This window comes from Salmo trutta, chromosome 17, assembly GCF_901001165.1.
Source record: "Salmo trutta chromosome 17, fSalTru1.1, whole genome shotgun sequence".
In the NCBI taxonomy this organism is placed as follows: domain Eukaryota; kingdom Metazoa; phylum Chordata; class Actinopteri; order Salmoniformes; family Salmonidae; genus Salmo; species Salmo trutta.
Genome location: NC_042973.1, coordinates 23,362,376 through 23,381,891, shown reverse-complemented (window position 1 = coordinate 23,381,891; position 19,516 = coordinate 23,362,376). Strand labels below are relative to the sequence as shown.

General features: G+C 49.5%; 1 protein-coding gene across 5 annotated transcripts in view; it reads right to left on the bottom strand.

The window, feature by feature from the left end:
- Positions 1-264: 264 nt before the first annotated feature.
- Positions 265-19,516, bottom strand: part of zfpm1 (zinc finger protein, FOG family member 1) — a 93,366-nt gene continuing 74,114 nt past the window's right edge. For 4 of the 5 annotated variants that reach the window (XM_029696240.1, XM_029696243.1, XM_029696244.1 and 1 more), the window contains 5 exons: positions 9,022-9,127; positions 6,039-6,263; positions 4,920-5,150; positions 4,488-4,730; positions 265-3,393 (listed from right to left, as the gene is read on the bottom strand). In XM_029696240.1, coding sequence (XP_029552100.1) covers positions 935-3,393; positions 4,488-4,730; positions 4,920-5,150; positions 6,039-6,263; positions 9,022-9,127 — 3,264 coding nt within the window. In that variant the 3' untranslated portion in view covers positions 265-934. The remainder of the gene's footprint in view (positions 3,394-4,487; positions 4,731-4,919; positions 5,151-6,038; positions 6,264-9,021; positions 9,128-19,516) is intronic. The other variant, XM_029696241.1, reaches the window with a different exon arrangement.

Sequence of the window (19,516 nt, the reverse complement as noted above, 5' to 3'; positions counted from 1 at the left end):
GTTATTGAGGGGGTGGGAAAGAAGGCTGGGTTTCAGTTATTGAGGGGGTGGGAAGGAGGGCTGGGTTTCAGTTATTGAGGGGGTGGGAAAGAAGGCTGGGTTTCAGTTATTGAGGGGGTGGGAAGGAGGGCTGTGTTTCAGTTATTGAGGGGGTGGGAAAGAAGGCTGGGTTTCAGTTATTGAGGGGGTGGGAAGGAGGGCTGGGTTTCAGTTATTGAGGGGGTGGGAAAGAAGGCTGGGTTTCAGTTATTGAGGGGGTGGGAAGGAGGGCTGTGTTTCAGTTATTGAGGGGGTGGGAAAGAGGGCTGGGTTTCAGTTATTGAGGGGGTGGGAAAGAGGGCTGGGTTTCAGTTATTGAGGGGGTGGGAAGGAGGGCCGGGTTTCAGTTATTGAGGGGGTGGGAAAGAGGGCTGGGTTTCAGGTATTGAGGGGGTGGGAAAGAGGGCTGGGTTTCAGTTATTGAGGGGGTGGGAAAGAGGGCTGGGTTTCAGTTATTGAGGGGGTGGGAAAGAGGGCTGGGTTTCAGTTATTGAGGGGGTGGGAAAGAGGGCTGGGTTTCAGGTATTGAGGGGGTGGGAAAGAAGGCTGGGTTTCAGTTATTGAGGGGGTGGGAAGGAGGGCTGGGTTTCAGTTATTGAGGGGGTGGGAAGGAGGGCTGGGTTTCAGTTATTGAGAGGGTGGGAAGGGATACGTGGGCACAACTGTGTGTGCAGGTAGCGCATCTCAGCTCTTAGTGTAATACAAACTTTGACCCATAAGGAGAAATATGTTAACATAGTAACAATACCGGGAGCGAGAAGCCACCCAGTGCCTGGCGAGTAACAGTCACACTTTCAAACACAGACAGTCCAGAGATGGTGCCATGCCTTGGTGGCACTGACAAGAGTGGATAGCTGGGTCTGGGCCTTGGAGGGGACACAGACTGGGGCTCCGTTCACTTGACGTGCTCAGCGCTGTGGGAGGAACAGTAGTACTTTTTGTGGGCTATGAACGTGGACAGGCTGCTGAACTTGATATTGCACAGCCGGCAGAAGCGGGTGTTACCATTCTGCACAGGGGGGATCAGGGGGGTCTTGGGTGTGGGAGGGGCCGGAACAGGGAGTGGGAGACCCAGTGTGAGGGATGCCTTGTCTGGGAGCAGAGTGACAGCAACCTGGTGATTCAGAACCCCCACCTCCCTCAGCACCTCAGGCACAGGGGAAACAGTCAGGGAGAGGGACCTGGTGGGAGACACAGCTGGAGGGGCTGCCTTGGGGGAGCTGCCACCCCCGGCATGGTGGCCCAGGGGGCTACCGTTCACCAGGGGAGAGGAGGGGGAGACAGTGTCCCTTCTGATCCGGCCATTGATGCTGTCCCTGCAGGCTCGGAGGACCAACTTGGGCGGGGTGGCAGGGGTCCCATCCCTAGGGCTCAGGTTGGGGCTGATGACGGCTGGCTGGCCCTCCAGGCTCAGGACCAGGCCATGCATGGATCTGAAGTGCTCCACCAGGTCACAGGTCACCGCCCTATTGGGAGGGCAGTAGGGGCAGACCACAGAGGGAGAGCCTGGGCCTTTGGCTGCAGGGCCACTGTGAGGTGACGTAGCCTCAGAGCCAGAGCCAGGTAAGGCAGAGGGGTGAGGGCTGAGCGAGGCCCCCCGAGGAGCCTTCTCTATGAGCAGCCCTTTGGCCTCAGGGTGGAGGTCTGATCGCTCCTGGGCCCTGCTCTTGGGGGAGATGGATGCTGGTCTCTTCAGCCTGTGGAGCGTCTCCAGAGTGTGGGGCTGCAGGGTGGTGGCTGGGCAGTAGTAGGTCTTGTGTGCCAGGTAGTTCTCAATGCTGTTGAAGCTAATGCTGCAGGCGGTACACTTGTGGTAGTCAGTGAGGGGCAGAGAAGGGATGCTGCTGCCCCGCGTGGCCTCCCTTAGACGGGGCTTCTTGCTCAGGTCAATGGGGCCGTCTCTGTCAGGGCTGGTGCTACGGGAGGTTGCTGGACGCAGGCCCAGAGCTAGGGCTGGGACCGGGGACTCCAGGACCCTCTCCACTGAGGCAGCAGCCTCCTGCTTCACAGCCAGGCTCAGGCCAGGAGCAGAGAGAGAGGCAGCAGCAGCGTTGGCCAGGGCCTCAGTCCGAGCCATGTGGATCTCATACATCTTCTTCCTCTTGCGTGTTCGGATGGGCTGAGGCAGGAAGGTAGCTTTGCCGGCAGTTGACCGCTGGTTGGACGGGTCGTGGCGCGAGGCGCAGTAGAAGCGTTTGTGGACTGTGTAGTTCTCATGGCGGCTAAAGTGGATGTTGCAGGCCTGACAGAAGGTTCTGGTGGGGTCGTCCTCCTGGTCCTCTGCTGAGCCGCTGGGACTCTGGCTGCACTCGCTGGCCCGGCCTCCTCCTCCACCACCCTCCCCCTCAGAGGAAGAGGAGGACACAGCCTCCTTCACCCCAGGGTTCTCACTCTTCACATCCACCAGCTTGACCTGCGTGGCGGTGCTGCCTGGAACAGGGTCTGAGTCACTGGGGGAGGCTGAGGCAGCCCGACTACCTGATCCAGCCTGAGGGGATGAACCGTGTCCAACTGAGGGGACTGTGGCCCCCGACGCCCCCTCCTTCACTGGGCCAGCCACGTCTCCCTGCTGGTGCCTGCTGGAGCAGTACAGCCTCTTGTGAACATAGAAGTTGTTGATGTTGTTGAAGTTGATGTCACATTCGAAGCAGGTGGCCCCCTTCTGGACAGTGGTTGTAGTGCCAGCGGGGTAGAAGGCTGGCGCTGCCCCAGGGGGGACCTGGCCCTGCTTCAGCCGGCTGTGGACCATCTCAGACATCTTAGCCAGTATCTCTGAGGCCTGGGGTAGGATGGCTGGTTCCGGGCTGAACATGTACTGGGGTAGGAACACATCTTCTCCAGGGAGCACTGAGCCAGCTCCTCCCAGGTGGGCAGGGCTGGAGCCAGGGGTGGGGCTGGTTGGCTCTGCCTTCACTGCCACAGCAGAGGGACTCCTAGGGGAGGTGGAGGTCTGAGAGGAGCCTGTACCTCTGTGTCCATGGCTCTTCTCCTCCCGCTCCTCCTCCATCTCCTCCTCCTGCCCCTCATTCTCAGAGTCCGAACGTGGCTCCTCTTTGATCCTGATGTCTGTGGGGAGCTGGTCAGGTGGGCTGCAGCCTCGCGGGGTGGCTGAGCTCCCATTGGCCCCAGGGCTGGAGGAGTCAGGGTGGGGTACGCAGGCGGGGGGTTCCCTGTCATGGTGCTCAGGGTGGTCGGCCGAGGAGGGGATGGTCTGGCGGGGTGTGGGGCCCCTCTCGGCCGGGACCCTCACCTCCAGGTGTGTGCGAACATGCTGCTGAAGCTGGGCAGGTGAGTCTGTGATGTGGCCACATACCTGACATTTCAACACAACACCAGAGTCTCCAGGACTTAGACCTGCCACAGAGAGTGACAGAGACATATTATTAGAAATGTGTTTCCTACTATTAAACATTACATGAAATCACTGGTGGTTATGCACTATAGCCTATAGGACCAAATCTTCATATACACTCCCAAATGTATTTATTTGGACAGTGAAGCTACAACTTTTAATTTGGCTCTATACTCCAGCATTTAGAATTTGAGATCAAATGTTTTCTGAGGTGACTGTACAGAAAGTCACCTTTTATTTAAGGGTATTTTCATACATATCTGTTTTACTTTTAGAAATGAATGCACTTTATGTATCTAGTCCCCTCATCTGAAGGTGTTATAAGTATTTGGACAAATTCACTTATAGCGTATTACATTTAGTTAAAAGTGTAGTGTTTGGTCCCATATCCCTAGCACTCAATGACAACATCTAGCTTGTGAGTCTACAAATGTGTTGGATGTAATAGAATAATAATGATATATGCCATTTAACAGACGTTTTTATCCAAAACGACTTAGTAATGTGTGCATACATTTTACAAATGGGTGACCTCAGGAATCAAACCCACAACCCTGGTGGTGCAATCACCATGCTCTACCAAATGAGCCATACAGGACCACAAGAATAAGAATACATATATATATGAATACATTATTGTGGATCCTACCACGAGTACAGAAAATCATGAATGAGAAAAAGTTACAGATACACAAAACATGCTAACCTCCCACCGTTACCAATAACAGGGGTGGGTAGTATTTTCGGGGGGTTATGAGCTTTGTGCATCTGTAACTTTCTCAATCATCATTATTCACAATTCATTTTTGATTATTTGCAATCTCAGTGGGCACCCACATTTTCAGAAAGTTATTCTATTCTTATTTACAATAGAAGTGACTCCAAACTGTCACAATACATTATTTACCATTCATTTCTATTGGGCACAAAATAATCTGAAACACAAACAAAACAACCTGCAAACGCATCCAACAAGCTTGTAGAGTCACAAGCTTGATGTAGTCCTCTATGTAGTTGCTGTTCTGAAGTAAAGGCAGGGCTATTATCCTCTCACTGGGATAGTAAACGACATGATTCAGTCTGTCTGTGTGTTTACCTGTGGACAGAGGCAGTTTGGGCAGGCCGGGGCCGGGGGAGTACACTTCACTGCATGAGCCGGGCTGACACACCATGTGACTGGTGACCAGGTGGCTGTAGAGAATGTCCCTGGTGGTGGAGACGAAGCCACAGCCGTGACAGACTCCGTTCTGCGTGTCCGTGTGCACCTTCAGGTGACGCTCACAGTTGGCTTTAGTGGTGAAGGCTGACAGGCAGATCAGACACACGAAAGGACGCTCACCTACAGGCACAGGACATGTATATCTTTCATATTTTAACACAACTAAAATGACTGTCTTCCCCTAATAACAGCTGAAGAAAGATGTCTGTTACAAGCCATTATTAAAAGAGGAATATTCACGCATATTCTCACTCGATCCTTGGTCTGCTATGAGAAAGAGCTAAAGGAATGTATTGTGACAGGTCTCACCACTGTGTGTCCGCATGTGGATCTCCAGGGAGCTGGAGCTAGGGCAGCTCTTGTTGCATTGTGGGAAGGGGCAGACACGTTCGTTGGGGTAGGACTCCTTGGCTTTGTCCAGTGGGGGGGAGGAGGAGGCCTGCTGCTTCTGCCGGCTGGCACAGTAGTACATGAGGTGGGCCTGGAGGTTCCTCTCACTGCGGTACCAGATCCCACAGTCCTTACACGGGAAGATGTCCTCTGGACCAATCAAACACAAACACAACTGTAAACTCTATCCCTACAACAACCAATCATTTATCAAATCTGTCATACATAATTATAAACAATGCAAGAAAGAGAGCAGCGTATGTTCATTCTTTAAAAGAAATGCATGTTTAACGTTTCACTGCATACACGTTAAAATGTTACGTACAGTACATACACTTTCATGTACACATGATGTTCATCCATGTGTATACACACATCACCACACACACCTGTTTCACACCAGTCACATGATCGATTCAGCGGCGGAATGAACAAGCACTCGATATTGCTCCGGGGTCTCCAAGGCAACGAGAGCACAGAGGTTGTGGGAGCGAGCGCCCACCCGTGCGGGGTAATCATACTGATCTGGTGTCAGGGCTGGTGTTACAGGCTATTTTTGATAACATCCATAATTACCAACAGTCCTCAGGAGAGTGCTCCTACAGCAGGAAACGGGGATACGGATGATCATGTTTTACCCTTTAGCTTGATATGGTGATTAATCATGCACTCATCACAGAATGTCCATGCCTGCTCCTGCTGCCGACAACACTACACTGCCAATAGGGGACTTAATGAAGGAGCTTGAACGCAATTACCATGCAGTCTACCCCTGAGACAAGGCAGTGCAGAGGAGTTACACTGCCACCTTCTGGTGTACTGGGCGAATGAGGAAATGTGGCATGGTGAACTGTTGGTCTTCATTGAGTCCCTCAGTATCTGTTGTTCACATGGAAAGTGTATAACTGTACACGTGTAGGGTTTGTCTATGCATTTAATGACTAAACGGCACGAAGAACACAAATACATGCACGCATATTCGCATGCAGTGCGAACACACATACACACACACATTATCCTTGGCAAGCTGACACTCACTGTTGACAACTGCCGTGGCCAAGATGGCTGCCATCCCAGCCTGCTGGGGGAGGAGCTGTATCTCAGAGTGGAGAGAAGCTGGGTAGACACCTGTAGGCTCCTCCTTCACCACTACATCCTGGGTCTGAGACGAGGACAGCTGATCCACGGAGGAGAGAGACAGCGTGACCAACAGACTGTCACCTGTAGAGATGTCCTGGGTCACCTTACAATACAGCTCCTCATCTGGAGAAGAGAGAGAGACGCACAACACAAATCACACCTGGGGCCTATACTAGAACTACACACATCACACCCGGGGCCTGTACTAGAACTACACACATCACACCCGGGGCCTGTACTAGAACTACACACATCACACCCGGGGCCTGTACTAGAACTACACACATCACACCCGGGGCCTGTACTAGAACTACACACATCACACCCGGGGCCTGTACTAGAACTACACACATCACACCCGGGGCCTGTACTAGAACTACACACATCACGCCCGGGGCCTGTACTAGAACTACACACATCACGCCCGGGGCCTGTACTAGAACTACACACATCACACCTGGGGCCTGTACTAGAACTACATACATCACACCCGGGGCCTGTACTAGAACTACACACATCACACCTGGGGCCTGTACTAGAACTACACACATCACACCCGGGGCCTGTACTAGAACTACACACATCACACCCGGGGCCTGTACTAGAACTACACACATCACACCCGGGGCCTGTACTAGAACTACACACATCACACCCGGGGCCTGTACTAGAACTACACACATCACACCCGGGGCCTGTACTAGAACTACACACATCACACCCGGGGCCTGTACTAGAACTACACACATCACACCTGGGGCCTGTACTAGAACTACATACATCACACCCGGGGCCTGTACTAGAACTACACACATCACACCCGGGGCCTGTACTAGAACTACACACATCACACCCGGGGCCTGTACTAGAACTACACACATCACACCCGGGGCCTGTACTAGAACTACACACATCACACCCGGGGCCTGTACTAGAACTACACACATCACACCCGGGGCCTGTACTAGAACTACACACATCACACCCGGGGCCTGTACTAGAACTACACACATCACACCCGGGGCCTGTACTAGAACTACACACATCACACCCGGGGCCTGTACTAGAACTACACACATCACACCCGGGGCCTGTACTAGAACTACACACATCACACCCGGGGCCTGTACTAGAACTACACACATCACACCCGGGGCCTGTACTAGAACTACACACATCACACCTGGGGCCTGTACTAGAACTACACACATCACACCCGGGGCCTGTACTAGAACTACACACATCACACCCGGGGCCTGTACTAGAACTACACACATCACACCTGGGGCCTGTACTAGAACTACACACATCACACCGGGGCCTGTACTAGAACTACACACATCACACCTGGGGCCTGTACTAGAACTACACACATCACACCCGGGGCCTGTACTAGAACTACACACATCACACCCGGGGCCTGTACTAGAACTACACACATCACACCCGGGGCCTGTACTAGAACTACACAAATCACACCCGGGGCCTGTACTAGAACTACACACATCACACCCGGGGCCTGTACTAGAACTACACACATCACACCTGGGGCCTGTACTAGAACTACACACATCACACCTGGGGCCTGTACTAGAACTACATACATCACACCTGGGGCCTGTACTAGAACTACACACATCACACCCGGGGCCTGTACTAGAACTACATACATCACACCTGGGGCCTGTACTAGAACTACACACATCACACCTGGGGCCTGTACTAGAACTACATACATCACACCTGGGGCCTGTACTAGAACTACACACATCACACCTGGGGCCTGTACTAGAACTACACACATCACACCTGGGGCCTGTACTAGAACTACACACATCACACCTGGGGCCTGTACTAGAACCACATACATCACACCTGGGGCCTGTACTAGAACTACACACATCACACCTGGGGCCTGTACTAGAACTACACACATCACACCTGGGGCCTGTACTAGAACTACACACATCACACCTGGGGCCTGTACTAGAACTACACACATCACACCTGGGGCCTGTACTAGAACTACACACATCACACCTGGGGCCTGTACTAGAACTACACACATCACACCTGGGGCCTGTACTAGAACCACATACATCACACCTGGGGCCTGTACTAGAACTACACACATCACACCTGGGGCCTGTACTAGAACTACACACATCACACCTGGGGCCTGTACTAGAACTACACACATCACACCTGGGGCCTGTACTATAACTACACACATCACACCTGGGGCCTGTACTAGAATACACACATCACACCTGGGGCCTGTACTAGAACTACACACATCACACCTGGGGCCTGTACTAGAACTACACACATCACACCTGGGGCCTGTACTAGAACTACACACATCACACCTGGGGCCTGTACTAGAACTACACACATCACACCTGGGGCCTGTACTAGAACCACATACATCACACCTGGGGCCTGTACTAGAACTACACACATCACACCTGGGACCTGTACTAGAACTACACACATCACACCTGGGGCCTGTACTAGAACTACACACATCACACCTGGGGCCTGTACTAGAACTACACACATCACACCTGGGGCCTGTACTAGAACTACACACATCACACCCGGGGGCTGTACTAGAACTACACACATCACACCTGGGGCCTGTACTAGAACTACACACATGGTATCATACAGTATGATATCTATGGAATGTATACTAATCTATAGTAGGTCAAAAAGATCTCTGTGGGGTAACTCTGATAAGAGATCTCTGATTGTAAGTTGCTACATATAACAGTGTTTGCTAAATGACTAGAATGTAACAGTGTAAATGGTGCATTATATGTATGTGAGCTGTGTTGATGGTTTGGCATTTCTGGGATCAGGTCTGTTGGTTAACTACCTTGACTGTAGATGGTACAGTTGGCAGCAGTGGCATCGGAGGTTAGCGGGACTCTACTGAGCCAGCAGGTATCGTCTTCACACACCAGAGTCAGCCTGGAGATCTGCTGACATACAAATAAACATACAGAGGCTGTCAGACTTGTTCTGGAAACATTTACATTTACATTTTACACAGGGTCAAATGACAATTATCATCTAACATCACATATCTTCTGATTCTCACATACATTGCCAAGTCTATTCTGACAAACCTCTTATATATAGAAATATACTCCTCTTTACATGTGATGGCATAGACCTACTGGACTGAACAGTGAGGTTTAACAATGAATTAATCCTGACAACGTCCTCTGAATTTACTGTTTTAAAGCACATTGAACATAGTGTACAATAAAGGGACTCATCTTTTTCAGTGGGAAGGGGAAGCCCCTTAACACGGCAATCAGAAGCATAGAGGAACAGGAAGGGGCACGGGCTGAACAAAGACTCACAGAAAAGAGCTATAAATAGCAGCAGGGAGAAAGAGGGAAGGAACAGAGAGACCCCACGAGAAAGGAGAAGAAATAGTAAGAAAGGAGATCCACTGAGGTCGTAGTGCTCCTATTCACCCGGACGCCCTCTCAGGAACTTCTCTCAATACATGATGGGACAAAAGGATTTTGAATAGAGGGAGGTCATCATCTCGCGGTGTGTGTGTGTGTATGAGTGTGTGTGTTGAAGAATGTGTGTCAGTGGTTGCACATGTGTAAGTGAGGCTGTAGCCAGAGTAGGGCAGACCAGAGAGAAACACACACCTGTGCCATCCTCTGCACAAGCTTGTCTTTGTTCAGCTGAAGCTCACAGAGCATTCCACCTGACAATCCCTCCCACAGACACTTACCCACACGCATCTACGTACTTCTGTGTGCTATGGCACAGTTAAGCATTGTGCATTCATAACCAAATAACTTACAGCAGTCCCAGTAAAATGTAGTCTTTGTGAGGTTCAATAATACATTTATGAGAGTATGTAATAAAACACAGTAGCATTAGGTTGAGCTTCACAACTCCAGTATAGTTGCACAAGGCCTATAGGCGCTACCACTGTATGCAGGCCTGAGGACATACAGAACACTCTGGCTCCACTAGGTGGAAGCAGTCATGCAGCAGCAGCAGGCCTGACGGACCGCTTCAGGAGAACTACGGCCAGTTAGTCAGTCAGTCAATCTGCTTGCTACAGGGGTACACATATTCCAACATGGTACCACATTGACTGGAACATTTAGAGAGAATATGAGGGGAACGTTTTTGTGTAAAGGAAATGGGAGTGTATACTGTATGGGGCAAGTTGGGAGGCGAGAGAGGAAAGTGTAGTTTATTTCTGAATCAGTCTGTTCTAGCCTGAAGACGCTGCGTATTGTATTTCATGGGGAACTTGCGCTGATGTAGAGATACGGCTTCTTTTGTTTTAATTTGGAACCCAATGCTGGAGCCGTCTGAGCTATAAGTGCTGCTAATTTGTTTCAGACTAATTTATCACAAATCTATCTATCATGATGCTTTGGTATTCACTGAAGAAAAGGCCAGTGTGGTCCGACTTTGAAGGAAATGAACGCAACTCTAGTGTATGAGACAGACAAATAGAACCATACAACAGAGTGAAGAGGGTCTTTGGACAGTATGAACAAATGCACAAAAATAATAATAATAATCATCTCTATCCAAACATCTTTATCTACCTCTATCTCTCTCTGAGATATTCTCAGAGACGACCAGAGCGAAGATGAGGTGGAGATGATGATTTAGCTGACTCTCATCAGGCTTTGGGCCCTGGCTGCACTGGGACTTTAAATGCTGTCTGGAACCAACACAGATAATGAAAACTAAAAGGCATGCGGCAAGATTACAGTTTGATTAGGATGTGTAATTAACAAAGCCAACAGAGGCTATGGCCGCTAAAGATGGTTGAGTTAAGAGGAGCAGAGAAGCCTCTAGTATCACATTTCTCTGGCCTGGAGGACATTTTCAACAATCACAGTATCAAATTAAACATCATCAAATGGCAAGTTCTTACCTCTGAACACAACACATCCACCTGCTATGCAGACCACTCCACCACTACTGCTGTAAACTATCCCACAATTCATAGTGGCCAGTCCCACTGATTGAAACACATTTTCCAAGGAGCAGGGAGAGAGCGAGGGAGAGGTATTAGGAGGAGAAGTTAATGTTGCTCAGCACTGCCTGTGTTCACCCTGGCGGTCTCCCTAGGACCCAGGCACTTTGAGAGGGCTTTAAGCCCCTCAGTGAGGGAGTCTTTGAGGTGCAGTCTAAGCCCCCTCGTCCGGACCCTCGTCCCTCATGAATATTAATCAGCCCAGTCGGGCTTTAATCTGCCTGATCCCCGCACTGCTGCCGCCGAGACGATAGCGAATCTAATTATTTGGTCTGATATTAACCCCCCCCCCCACACCCTCCAGCCTCCACATATCCACCTTCAACACACACACACACACAAAGCCTACGTGCGCATGCACCTCACCCCCCACCCCCAACGCAGTCTGCAACGCCCTCTCCTTATCACTCCCAAAAACGCCCTCCTCTCACGCCGATAAAACTTGAATGCAAATGATGCTCGGCTGATTTCATTTCTCTATTCGTTCATTCCGTAGCCTGGTCGTTGCTGAGTATAAAATGAAAATATAATTTTCTCTCTCCCCAAACGCTCTCCTCTGGAGGTGGAAATGAAGGGAGAAACCTTTCCATGAACTAACCCCAAGTCTAACCCCGACTCAGATCAATTCAGCTTCATATACGGTTCAATTAAAGCAGAGAAAATAATAAAATGCCTCCCCCATCCTCCAGTAGATTTAGCCTTCATACCACTATCAAACAGTGTATGTACTACGTACATTTTCACGGTTTACAAACATACATACATCATTGCTACCATAATTTGATTAATATTCCCTGGCGATTAAAGCAACTTCAGAATACTGTTCTCTGAGGACCCATGAGAAAACCAATGGATTGATTGGTCAATCTTCAATTTCAATATGTGCATCCTGGATAATGATGTCATCCAAGGGTGTTTGAATGTACTGTATGAAGCAGAAACAGCTGGACAGACTGAGAAGAAAAGAACAGGAAGGTAGAATAAGTGTCTCTCCTTTCCTGTCCTGTTCAACTGACTTCCACTGAGTTCCATCATAGGCCTTTGACCATTGCGGTTGGCTTGGTCTTCATTCATAGTCTTTCTTCCTCTAGCTCTCTTTCACCCCCTCCTCCCATTTCCCTCTTAATCTTCCCATCCTTCCCTCTCTTCAGTACTGTATGGCTAATCAAGCTCTCTCTCATCCCTCTCTCTTTCTCATTCCTACCCCTCTGTCTGCCCTTCTCTCTCAATCTCTCCCCTACAGGAAATGTTTTCTTTCCCAAAAGGGGGGAATGGAGGGGGTACTCACTGTCCCAAACAAAGAGGTCACTGTGAATCCTCCAAAAATACAGAGAAGAAAAGGAAGAAAGATAAACATCAGAAACCTACTCTCATCCGCCTCTTACACACACTCTCTCAACACACACACACACACTAATTAACACACACACAGCTACGAACGCACACACACCACACACACACACACACAATATTTCTATACACAAATACATGTGTGTATTAATACATGAGCTTAGTGTACTAAAAACATGTATCATACACAACAAGCTAACATAGAAAAACACACACCGCTCATGCACAGCCACACATATCTGCAGACACCTCCAAGAAAAGGTTGATGAGCTGCATGCAAATGACATGTAAAAATATAAAACTTGCGATACTTAAAACGGGCGAGATAAGAGATTTGAAAATGAGGCACTCTTGGAAAGCGGGCTCCTGAACTGCCGGAGATAAGCCTCAGAGATAGAGGAAGGTTTTCCCTCTCTCCTCTCTCCTCCACTCTCCACCCCGCAGAAGCCAACGCAGATGACAGCGAGATGCAGATACCATCCCAGTCACAGGGACTGAGTGATGAGAATGAGCACCCCTCCCCATCACCTCCATCTCTCCATTCCCACCTCTTTCCATTCCCTCTCTCTTCCACTCTGGCACTGCCTTCTTCCTTTTGCTGGCTTTTTCCATGCTCATTCCTATCATTTCTCTTTCTCCCCTTTGCCTCTCCATTTGCCTCTACTCGGTCCACTTCTGTGGTCACCTGGTCCCTACCTATCACTATTGCACAACTTCTCAGAGTATGTCAGAGGCAGGAAGACATAGGAACAGACATTTGGATTGGTGAGGAAGTGTCTGATGATGAGTTTAGTATCACATTTCCCTGGTCCTCCTGTGAGCTCTATGTCAACTCTCAGGCCTGTAGCACAACCTTGCTACCAATGAAAGCATACATGGAAATGCTCTCAACAAGTCTGCCATCAAGAATCAAGATAGTTCAGTGCACTTTATTATCAGAGACATTCAGGAGCGATCAACAGGGCGACAAGTGTTAAATTACAGCTTTTGGGTCTTCTGGAGCGATCGTTTTAATTCAGATCTAATTTGAGGGGGTGGAGTGCAGTAGGGTGCTGTAGACGGTCCTCTGTTGATCATTTCAGATCAACTGGAGAGATTTACCAAGAGGTAAACAAACACTGCTAGAGAGAGAGAAAGAGAGAGATTGAGAGGGTGGTCACCTTCACTCGTCCTTCCTATGGAACGACAGAGCAGTGAGGGGGAGATAGAGACTCCCCAAAAGTGTGTTTGAAAGCCGTGGGTGGCGCGCCTTATCGCTGGAGTTCTCCTGGAGAGATTATTGGGGGATTAGTGCGAACGCTTGTTTCTAAAACATGATGAAAAGACGTTCCACGCGTGATAACGCTTTGAACTCTACACTCCTTCTAGGATTCTGCCTCTAGGCTTCATTTCCGCGAAAGACAGGAGGGGGAAGAAAGGGGAACGAAAGCAATGTGTAAATTAAGTTGCTCTTGCGGTAGCTGGTTTGGATGAGTATCAATCAAACTGAGGTTGAACTAAACTCTTTCTGAAGTTATTGTAACTTGTTTGCTACCAACAAATCATCACTACATAACGGGGGCTTGTTATGCGTCTCATGATGTATCTTTTGCCTTCAGTCAGAAGAAAAAAACGTCCTAATCTGATCGATTTGTGATCCAATCATAAGAAACGTATTATTATCAGATCTGTGTGTGATCCAATCAGGAGGGAGGTGACACATTTGACCTCAGTTGCCATGAGATGAGGACATGTTCACTGAACTAAAAACTCCCAGGAATCTAAAGCAACCTGATTAGATTCAGATCAACTTTATTATTCCATCAGGGGGAAATTCATTTGGTCATGTGCTTAAAAAATGAAAACACAGAAACTATACAAAATAATTAATTCAAAATGCTATAGCTACACATTTAAAGTGAAAGTGCAATATACTGTATACTCGTGGGATCAACAGACTATCTATTAAACAGCCTAATGGCTGTTGGAATAAAAGAGTCCCCATATCGATCTGTTTGAATTTTATTTTGAAGAAGTCTCTTTCCCCTTGTCTGGGTGCTGCTGTGACTGAATTTTGAGTGAAGTGGATGAGTACTGTCCTCTAAAATGCTTTCAAGATTTAGGAGGATGAGTTTTGTGTACAAGTTGGTGGCTGATTCTTGGTCTATACCAATTATCCTTCCCGCCGTCTTGATAAAGTGCAGAAGATTGACTTGGTCCTGCACTCGCATGTTTCAAAAGGACAGCACACTCTACTGGACAGATTTATAGAACATTTGTAAGATATGGCATTCAACATTGAAATGGTTCAGCTTGTGTAAAAAAAACATTCTCTGTTGCAATTTCTTTATCTTTGCAAACGCACAGTCATTGAATTTCCGTTTATTGTCTATTTCGATTCCCAGTTACTTTTATGTGGTCACTCTATCGACTGATTCCCCATTGATCTTCGTAGGGTGGAGTGGAGTTTTGTTCCTTCTGAAATCAATTTCCATCTTTTTTGTTTTCTTAACATTTATTTCAAGGAAATTATCTGCACACCACTGGACAAATTTTGCTGTTTCTCTGTCAAAACCTTGAAGAGAGGCTTGGCCTGGTTGGAGGAATCCCACAAAAGTGGTGTCATCTGCATATTTAAATAATTTGTGGGCTGAGTCAGAGGCTTGACAATCGTTTGTGTACGGTGTGTACAGTATCGGTGAAAGTACGCAACCTTGAGGGGCTCCTGTATTCACCATTCTAGATGTAGAGATGGCGGAGTTAAACTTCACTTGTTGAGTACGGTTCACAAGGAAACTATTTATTCACTTGATCAGTAGAGAGCTGACACCCAAATTCACCAGCTTATCTACCAGTAGGTGGGGTTGGATTGTATTAAACGCGCTACTGAAGTCAATGAATACAATTTTCACTAGACTATTTTCTAAATGTTCGTAGATATTGTTCAGCATGATCAGTCACACATCATCAACACCTCTGGAGGCACGGTAGGTGAACTGGTTTGAGTCTAATTGGGATGAGAGACCAGAGAGAATTTGTTTTTGAATAATTTTTTCTAAACATTTCAAAGGCACAGATGTCAGGGCTACAGGGCATAAATCATCAGTAAACATTATTACGCACCGTACAAAAGTCAAACATCCATATCAGACATGTTTTATGCCTCTTTCTCAAGAGATGCAACAAACATGAAATCTGTATCTTATCAAAAAAGAACAGGCCTTATATTAGCTAGGATCTATGTTTGTTGTGTGAGAGTGCGCTAGTGTGCTTTGTGTGTTGGTGTTCAAAGTGAATGCTTGTCTCCATGTGTTAAAGGGTATGCCCCATATTAAACTGATAGCTTATCTGGCCAGACCAAATAAGAAGCAAATTTAACTCAGAGAAGTCAGAGCAGAGCAGGCAGGTTTGGCATGGATCTGAAGGCCTGCCAGGACAGGTGAGGCCAGGTGGGTGGTGCCATATCACCCTGTGATGTGATGAGGCAGAGCCCCAGGGCTCCAGAGACACCACGGCCACCACCATGGCCGCCGCCGGCTGCATGACACCACCGCTGGGACAGGTCTGAGGTGGGAGGGGACAGGAAGGAGGTCACACTGACTGGACAGCACACTGCATAATGCTATGAAGGCAACACATCAACACTCTTTTCTGTTAAAGAAACGTAATATTGAGGCCGAAATTGGTAACCCTTTGTTTAATTCCTTACACACAAGGTTTCATACTATGGCTAACCAAGCAGATTGGTTGGTAATACATCTATTTCAATGACAGCAAAGGAAACCAAACGTTAGCTGTGTAAATTGGGTATCTTGTTCAGGTTGTTAATGTTGAATCTTCACACAGTAGATGGCAACAATCAGACACAGCCAGATTAAGTGTGCCTCTACTACACATATAGAGGGAGAGAAGAGAACTCAGCAGAAAACAATCGTGGACGAGCAGACATAGAGATGAAAGGCTGCGTGGCGGTGGATCTACTGTACTGAGGGTAACCCTCACCCCTACTGACTCCTGAGTTGGAGGCCTGTCGGGGAACTGTGGGAGGAGGAGAGTGAAGTGACAGTGGGAGACACAAGAGGAATGTGAGATTAAACCCACTATCTCCTCCTGATACTGAGGGTCTGTCTCCTCACTCCTAAAACTCACAGATAGCAGGGGGGAGGGAGGTGAGACAGAGGGTGAGAACTCAAAAGAGATGGTCAAAGCCGAGAATCATCGAAAAACTCCATTGAGATGTAGCCTTCTTGAACATAATAGAATGGAGAAAATGAGAGAAAGAGATGAGCAGGGGAAGGGAGGAAGCGACAGATATACGTGACGAGTGTGTTTGGACTCAGCAATTCAGATAATAAACTAAATCTTAGAAATGAGAGCCTATCAACCAGAAATCAATCATTGGCGTTTGTTGTCCAGGAGGATGGCGCCATGCAGAGATAAAAGACAAGCGGACGTCTAGGGAGAAGAAAGGAGAGGGGCGGGCTGGCTGGGCTGCAGCTGGGAGAGGAAAGGAGAGGGGCGGGCTGGCTGGGCTGCAGCTGCAGCTGGGAGAGGAAAGGAGAGGGGCGGGCTGGCTGGGCTGCAGCTGGGAGAGGAAAGGAGAGGGGCGGGCTGGCTGGGCTGCAGCTGCAGCTGGGAGAGGAAAGGAGAGGGGCGGGCTGGCTGGGCTGCAGCTGCAGCTGGGAGAGGAAAGGAGAGGGGCGGGCTGGCTGGGCTGCAGCTGCAGCTGGAAGAGGAAAGGAGAGGGGCGGGCTGGCTGGGCTGGGCTGCAGCTGCAGCTGGGAGAGGAAAGGAGAGGGGCGGGCTGGCTGGGCTGCAGCTGCAGCTGGGAAAGGAAACGAGAGGGGCGGGCTGGCTGGGCTGCAGCTGGGAGAGGAAAGGAGAGGGGCGGGCTGGCTGGGCTGCAGCTGCAGCTGGGAGAGGAAATGAGAGGGGCGGGCTGGTTGGGCTGCAGCTGGGAGAGGAAAGGAGAGGGGCGGGCTGGTTGGGCTGCAGCTGCAGCTGGGAGAAGAAAGGAGAGGGGCGGGCTGGCTGGGCTGCAGCTGCAGCTGGGAGAGGAAAGGAGAGGGGCGGGCTGGCTGGGCTGCAGCTGCAGCTGGGAGAGGAAAGGAGAGGGGCGGGCTGGCTGGGCTGCAGCTGCAGCTGGGAGAGGAAAGGAGAGGGGCGGGCTGGCTGGGCTGCAGCTGGAAGAGGAAAGGAGAGGGGCGGGCTGGCTGGGCTGCAGCTGCAGCTGGGAGAGGAAAGGAGAGGGGCGGGCTGGCTGGGCTGCAGCTGCAGCTGGGAAAGGAAACGAGAGGGGCGGGCTGGCTGGGCTGCAGCTGGGAGAGGAAAGGAGAGGGGCGGGCTGGCTGGGCTGCAGCTGCAGCTGGGAGAGGAAATGAGAGGGGCGGGCTGGTTGGGCTGCAGCTGGGAGAGGAAAGGAGAGGGGCGGGCTGGTTGGGCTGCAGCTGCAGCTGGGAGAAGAAAGGAGAGGGGCGGGCTGGCTGGGCTGCAGCTGCAGCTGGGAGAGGAAAGGAGAGGGGCGGGCTGGCTGGGCTGCAGCTGCAGCTGGGAGAGGAAAGGAGAGGGGCGGGCTGGCTGGGCTGCAGCTGCAGCTGGGAGAGGAAAGGAGAGGGGCGGGCTGGCTGGGCTGCAGCTGCAGCTGGAAGAGGAAAGGAGAGGGGCGGGCTGGCTGGGCTGCAGCTGGGAGAGGAAAGGAGAGGGGCGGGCTGGCTGGGCTGCAGCTGTAGCTGGAAGAGGAAAGGAGAGGGGCGGGCTGGCTGGGCTGCAGCTGCAGCTGGAAGAGGAAAGGAGAAGCTGCAGGACCAGTGCGTCAGTCAGGCTCATGGATACATGAGGATGAGACAAGGCAGGAGAGGAGCAGTCCCTCAGAGAAACATGAATGGTAATTCAGGTATAATAACATAGCAATAGTGATAGTAATGTCTTCCTATATTTATTAACCCTTTGAGGAGTACATATTGGACTGTGGATAGGTCTCCAACCACCGGTCCATTTGTATGATAGTCACAAGCGATATCTCAGACAGCACTGGCCCGATTTTGACGAAACTTGAGTGAATGATGCATCTTGCCAAAGAGATCTGTCATTTACAAAATGACAATGATTGGCCCAAGGCAGGAGCTATAGTAATTAACTGAAATGTGTGCGTCACATCAGAGAGGAAGAGACGAAGCGAGAGGGATAACTGTCTTCTACAGCAGGTGCCGTTTTTATCCCCCTCACCAAGCGAGGAGTTTTTATATGGAGGTCAATGAGAGTGTCGAATTTGGTTAACAAAACGTTGAATGGCTTATTTGCTACGTGTGGCTTATTTGATCAATTATAATTTTCATAGCGTTTTGGTTGTTACGAGTGTACTGATATGTAGGATATGTGATATCCCGCCAACTTTGAGAAAAAACACTTTAAATCGGAGTTGTGCCTTTTGTTCACACACAATACTGCCCTCTCATTGGCTAGAATGGTCCCACCTGATCTTGCTTCCTCCCGAATGCCATATAAACTCAGCAAAAAAAAGAAACGTCCTCTCACTGTCAACTGCGTTTATTTTCAGAAAACTTAACATGTGTAAATATTTGTATGAACATAACAAGATTCAACAACTGAGACATAAACTGAACAAGTTCCACAGACATGTGACTAACAGAAATTGAATAATGTTGTCCCTGAACAAAGGGGAGGTCAAAATCAAAAGTAACAGTCAGTATCTGGTGTGGCCACCAGCTGCATTAAGTACTACAGTGCATCTCCTCCACATGGACTGCACCAGATTTGCCAGTTCTTGCTGTGAGATGTTACCGCACTCTTCCACCAAGGCATCTGCAAGTTCCCGGACATTTCTGGGGGGAATGGCTCTAGCCATCACCCTCCTATCCAACAGGTCCCAGACGTACTCAATCGGATTGAGATCCGGGGCTCTTCGCTGGCCATGGCAGAACACTGACATTCCTGTCTTGCAGGAAATCATGCACAGAACGAGCAGTATTGTCATGCTTTGGGTCATGTC